Raw genomic sequence first — 6,502 nt, 5'->3', positions numbered from 1 at the left:
CAATTAATATAAAAAATTTATTTAAAACTAAGTTTTGAAATTATATATTCCTCTTTTTGGAAATATTCCGAAATAAATCCTTTTGGAAATATATTAGCATCTGGTCCCAAGGCTAGTTGTCATTTCAATCCTCGGAAGTCACGTAGCTAATGATGACCAGAGATACATAATACAAAGATCCTATTGTCTTATCCCCCAAGCTTTACAACTATTATTCTCTCTTGTAGTACATACCATAGTATACCAATATTAGAATAATTTCTTTATGGAATAATTTTACTTCAAATAATACATTAAATGGAGAAAAAATGAATTAAAAATTGGTTTAGATAACTTTTGGCAAGAGTTGGTCGAATTTTGGATCAAAAAAATAGTCTAGAGTACATAGTGATAATTGAGTGGCTTTTTATTTACAAAACATAGTTATTCCGTTTATTTCATAATTAAACCATTTTACCGTTCATTTCTTTCACATTTTCCCGGGATATACTTTACTCCCTGCGATCCAAAATAAGTGATTTTTTTGGTGTTTTCACACATATTAAGAAATTCATATTTTAACATTAATTAGTAATAAAATTGACCATATTAGCCTTTACTATCTCTTCACATAAATACTCATAACACATACTTCAAGGGCAATGTAGGAAAAAAATAATTAATTTATTCTTGAAATATGAAAAAATTATTTATTTTTAACCATAAGAAAAAAAACTAAAAAATCACTTATTTTGGACCGGAGGGAGTATTATTCTGTTCGAACCAAATGTCTGTCTCTTATGCCAATTGAGTACAATTTCTCAAAAATTAACTCCATGATTTCTTTTTAAATGATATTTTTATAATAATTTTTTAATATAAACTTCTTATTTTTACTGTCAATGACAAACTCTTATAACTATAATAATATAATAAAATATTTAAAATCACAGGTTCCGATGTTCTTTTATTATATAATTAGAAATCAATTTTTTTCTTAAATTTTATGCTTAGTCAATATCATTATATAAAATAAAAGATAAAATCAAATTCAAACTAGTGATACTACCATTAATATAAATTACTCGGTCATAATTTCGAAGAATTTTTAAAAAAAATGTGGCATAGAAAACAATTTTTTTTGAATTTTCAAAAACGAAAAACTTCAAACAAATTGCAAACCTTACCTAGATTTTTGATAATTGATTTTATTTTTGGAGATAGAAATAGCAGTGCATCTTGTTAAGCAGGCGGTGGGACCAAGGCAATACTGTGCCAAAGGGTCTGAGTCTGAGGGGTTAAAGTGGTGGCAGTACAGAGTGTAGTCACTTCGAGTAGGAGGCAGTTTTTTCCAGAATAAATAGTTTTAGTTTTAAAAAAGGCGAACAAGAAAATCAAAAACAGTTCCCATTTCTCAAAAAAGAAAAGATGAAAAATAAAATAATAATATTGTTCAATCTAAGACGTGATGATGATAGTTTCAAAGAACTAGGCAGATGCTAATATATCAGTAAAACAGTAGTGTCCACAAACTACCCTTGTTGCCATTATTGCATTTTCTGATGAGTTTGTCCACTTCTATTAAAGTAAGATTTTTCAATATCTCTAACTATAAATATACAGTCTATAATACTAACAAGCTAGTTCAATTTTGAACACTATTTTCTGCAACTAAAACCACTCTATTTTCTACAAAGATTAACTAAATAGGCTATTTATATTGGATCTTTACACAAGTAGTAGGTCAGTTTTATCCGTTGTTTATTTTTTTAATCTGTATACATAGATTATCTACTGATTATACATAATTATTTATATTTTATATATAAAATATAATTATATATATATTATACATTATATGACTATTTATTTAAGTTATACATATATTATACATTATTCGATTATTTTTTATTTAAGCAATTGAGTGGTCTACTATTTAGATTTATTCCTTACTCAGATTTTTTTTCACCTAAGTGTGTACATTAGCGTCTAAAAAAAGTTAGGCGAAAATCATGAAAGAATATCGTTCAAATTTTACTAGAGATAGAAGACCGAAAAATTATCGACACCTAATATTTATACTAAACAAGTAAATGTGAGTCAAGTGTTTTTTAAACACATATATACTATTAATTATATTTAATTAATATATATTATTACTTAAATTTTTAACTACTAAAATAAAATCACTTAATTTTGCATAAATACTAAATTCGAATAAGTAGGGATAAATAAACGGTGAGAGATAATAAATATCTGATCACTAGTAAGGACATTACCACTATACTCACACCTTCTTTTCAAGTTTTTTTTTTCCTCAAAAAATTGATTTGCTGTAAAAGTTTGGATTTTTCTCATAGGAAAAAAGTTTACATGTAAAAAGAAGAAGATCATACTTTTCTTATTTACCAAGTGCTCTTACTTTTCAAGTTTACCCGAAGAGTACAATACATAATAGTGCGTGGTGTAGAAGTAGAAATAACCTTTATGGTAAAAGACGCCATTGCCCGTCTTCGTCATCACATTCCCTTAAACACATCACCACTATTACACAAGAGAGAGAGGGGGGCATACTATCATTCCATACCTTAGCCTTTCTCTCTTATAGCTTGCTCTCACCTTCCTCTCTTTTCTTCATCTTCTGCCACTTCTCTCTTTTTTCTTCTTCTTCTTCTTTCCTCTTTCTTTCTTTGCATACACATTTTTCTTCCACTTCCTCTTCTCTTTTCTCTTTTTGTTGCTCATACTTGCTTTGAGAACAAGAAAAAATAATAGATCAAATGGGTCGAGGCAAGAACTGGGCTTCCTAAGTGGTTTCTTGTAAGTTATTTTTCGTGATCAAACTGATATATTGGATGTTCTCCTACTGTATTGTGGGAAATCTTCTTTAAATATATACTGAATTGAGTTCGGTCCTTCCTGGCCCCGCACATAGCGTTGTGCTTTCTTGTTGCATTTACATGTAGTATGGCTATATGTGGTGAAGATAAAGAATCTATCTTTTTTACTGAATTATGTCTTCTATTCCCGTTGCATTTAAATGTATGGCTAATTGGCTATGTGCAGGGCTACCCTCCCCAGACCCAACTTGTGGGATTATATTGGGTATTATGCTGTTGTTGTTGTTGCTAATTGGCTATGTGTGGTGAAGATAAAGAACCAATCTTTTTTGCTTTACTAGTCTCTGCATTTCCCTTGTTTCTTTGCCGTTTTTGCGCAATCTGAGCTCAAACAAGGAAAGTCCTTAAATCTCTGCCATGTTTGTTCTAACTCAGATCTTATTAGAAGTGTTTTTATATTGTTGGTTTTGTATCTTTCTACTTGATACATTTTGCATAAACTCCTCCATTTCTTATACTAGTTTTCTTTTTGTTCTTGGTTGTATTTAAGATCTAGGTGAATTGCAGTGTTTAACCTCAGGTTTGCGGAGTTTTGATGTCCCGAAAGTATTTGGATATGAATATTTCAGTACTTTCTCGCAAGGGTTACTGCAAAAATGAGCTGGATGAATATTAGTTTGTTTTATAGTGATCTAGGATGAATGGTGTTATTTAATTTGTGTTAACATATTCCACTTTTTATAATTCTTTACTCTTTTCTCTGCATTTCTTTGGGAGCTGAGTGTGACCGTCAAATACGACTACTCCAGTCAATACTTGTAAAAAGATCTGAATGCTGAAGGGTCTGAAACCAAATTAAATATGAATTCTTCGATTCTATTTGAATTCTATCAAATTAATGTTGTTTATTAGAAATGCAACCTCAATTTCTATATTCTTTATAAAGGTGGGCTGGTCCTTAGTAGTGAACATCACAGAGTGACATAATGTTAGTTAAAGTCAGCATATTTGAGGAGCTGAATTTCAATTTTCACTAATTATTTAGGAAGCTTAACTACCAAGATTTACGATGTTGTTCCTTTGCACCAACTCATCGAAATACTTACTGCTCTGGTTTGTACCTCTTCCAATTTTTCATCTCTATTTTGTTTCTACTTCTTATTTGGTGAGGTAGCTCGTGTAGGTGTTTCTCGCTTAGACGTCTGAATTCGGTATTGACAAGCTAGGATGCCCTAATAGCTTGCTCAGAGTATGCATGTATCAATGACCTTGAATAATTTTCTAGTTACTGTTTTCTCATGTCTTGGCAGTTGGAGTTTTGTATGGTAGAACAAAGCTGTTGCATTCTTCTCTTGGAAATGTCTTGAGCGATGAAACATTGCATGATTTTCTCATGTTTAAATGCTGTTGTACGATCCTTGGTTCTGTGATGGTATCTTATTTTAAGGTGCTGAAATGGACTTTCTTTACAAGTATATTATTTCTATGTTATGCTAGTAACTACATTAAATGTGAAGCATTTGCATGTAATGAATTTCGACAATACTTTGCCTGTTCAATAGATATGGTTCTGATTCTTTACTTTAGTATCGCAAGTAAAAATGGTGTTAAACATTCTGGCAGGTAAATTATGAGGAGTTTGGGACCATGGGAACTGGTGTTTACACCTGGAAATGAGGGAGAGGCAACGGTGGCGATCTGAAGAGGATGCTTTATTGCGGGCATATGTGAAACAGTATGGACCAAAAGAGTGGCACCTTGTATCACAGCGTATGAACACACCCCTCAACAGGGACGCTAAGTCTTGCTTGGAAAGGTGGAAAAACTACCTCAAACCAGGGATTAAAAAAGGATCACTCACTGAAGAGGAGCAGCGTCTTGTTATCCATCTACAGGCCAAACACGGCAATAAATGGAAGAAAATAGCAGCTGAAGTACCGGGTCGAACTGCTAAAAGATTAGGGAAGTGGTGGGAAGTATTCAAAGAGAAGCAACAGAGGGAGCAGAAAGAAAATAATAAGGTTGTTGATCCAGTAGACGAGGGAAAATACGACCACATTCTTGAGACCTTTGCGGAGAAGATTGTGAAAGAGCGGAGTGTCCCAGGTTTACTTATGGCTACTTCTAACGGAGGTTTCCTCCACACCGATGCACCAGCTCCTTCGCCACAAACTCTTCTTCCGCCGTGGCTTTCTAATTCCACTGCTACTTCAACCGTCAGATCACAATCTCCCTCTGTGACATTAAGTCTCTCCCCCTCAACAGTGCCACCTACGCCTACTCCTGGAATTCCGTGGCTACAGACAGATAGAGGACCTGAAAATGCGCCCCTTATTTTGAGCAGTTTTCCACATCATGGGGTTGCCCCTCCTTGCGGAGAAAATCCATTTGTTACTGAACTTGCGGAATGCTGTAAAGAGCTAGACGAAGGGCATCGTGCTTGGGCTGCTCATAAAAAGGAAGCAGCTTGGAGGTTAAGGCGAGTGGAATTGCAGCTAGAATCAGAGAAAACAAGCAAAGTTAGGGAGAAGATGGAGGAAATTGAAGCAAAAATGAAAGCTCTGAGGGAAGAGCAGAAGGCAACTCTAGACAGGATTGAAGCAGAATACAAGGAGCAACTAGCAGGCTTGAGGAGGGACGCAGAAGCAAAGGAGCAGAAATTAGCGGAGCAATGGGCTTCCAAACACCTGCGCCTTAGTAAGTTTCTTGAGCAGATGGGATGTCAATCAAGACTTGCAGAACCTAATGGTGGCCGCTAAAGCAAGCTAAGCCAAGAATTCTTTTGTGTGTCCTGGCCGCCTAAGACGGTTCTTTTCAAACTGCTACGACTTTTCTTACTGTAAACTTTTTGTTTGATCACCTTCTATTTGGTTAACTATGTTTTTTTTATTCTGCATGATAATTCTATAATAGCCTGCAACTTGTATTTCTAGTATATGCAACTATTTCTTGCAACTTTGCTGACAGCATAATGACTCTATATCTTTCAGTAGTAACATATTAATAGTATTACTTACACAATCTCGTGTGGTTTTGCATGCCTTTGAAGGGAAATAGGGGAAAGGGAAAAGGTAAGAATTTTTGTGGTTTTGAATATTGCATGGTACTGTTATTAGATAGTGCCTTATCAATAATGCTAAAAGTCTCCTATGTTTAATTTCCAGAATCTTGCTAGTGCTCCTTTATGAAGTCTATGAAAGTTGAAATTTTTGTGTAAGGCAAGAAATCGATGTCATATAGAAATATAGCTAGCATTTGAACATAGATTTGGTTGAATTTTGAGAATTTGTTTTTAAAGTTGCGTTGAAAAATAGTTTTTGGAAGTTAAAGTTGTGTTTGAACATGCATTTTACTTGAAAAAAAAGTTAAAATTTTGCGAATAATTAAAACAAATTCAGGAAAAAACTTGCCCAAACCAGTTTTTGGAACTTGAAAATATTCTTCAAATTTTTTCAAAAGCTTATCAAATTCCATGATCAAACGATGTTTTTATTTTTTTGGAAAAAAGGTGAAAAAAATCTATGTCCAAATGGGAACAAGATAAAAAATTGCATGCCTTAAAACAGAAAGAAAATTGGTGTTTCTAATAGAACAAACATAGAAGAAATCTTTCAGCAAAGAGAAAGACATAGAGGTGAATAGTTCCATGCATTGAGCTGACTGTCTATATCAGGATGAAACTA

General features: G+C 33.4%; 1 protein-coding gene across 1 annotated transcript; it reads left to right on the top strand.

Annotated features, from left to right (window-relative positions):
• Positions 1 to 2,485: 2,485 nt before the first annotated feature.
• On the top strand, positions 2,486 to 5,785 carry LOC107824977 (transcription factor AS1). Its single transcript, XM_016651799.2, has 2 exons — positions 2,486 to 2,799; positions 4,443 to 5,785. The coding sequence occupies exon 2, from the start codon at positions 4,493 to 4,495 to the stop codon at positions 5,576 to 5,578; it is 1,086 nt and encodes a 361-aa protein (XP_016507285.1). The 5' UTR covers positions 2,486 to 2,799; positions 4,443 to 4,492; the 3' UTR covers positions 5,579 to 5,785.
• Positions 5,786 to 6,502: the final 717 nt, after the last annotated feature.

Source organism: Nicotiana tabacum, chromosome 10 (assembly GCF_000715075.1).
Source record: "Nicotiana tabacum cultivar K326 chromosome 10, ASM71507v2, whole genome shotgun sequence".
Lineage (NCBI taxonomy): Eukaryota > Viridiplantae > Streptophyta > Magnoliopsida > Solanales > Solanaceae > Nicotiana > Nicotiana tabacum.
This window is presented reverse-complemented; position numbering and strand designations above follow the sequence as displayed.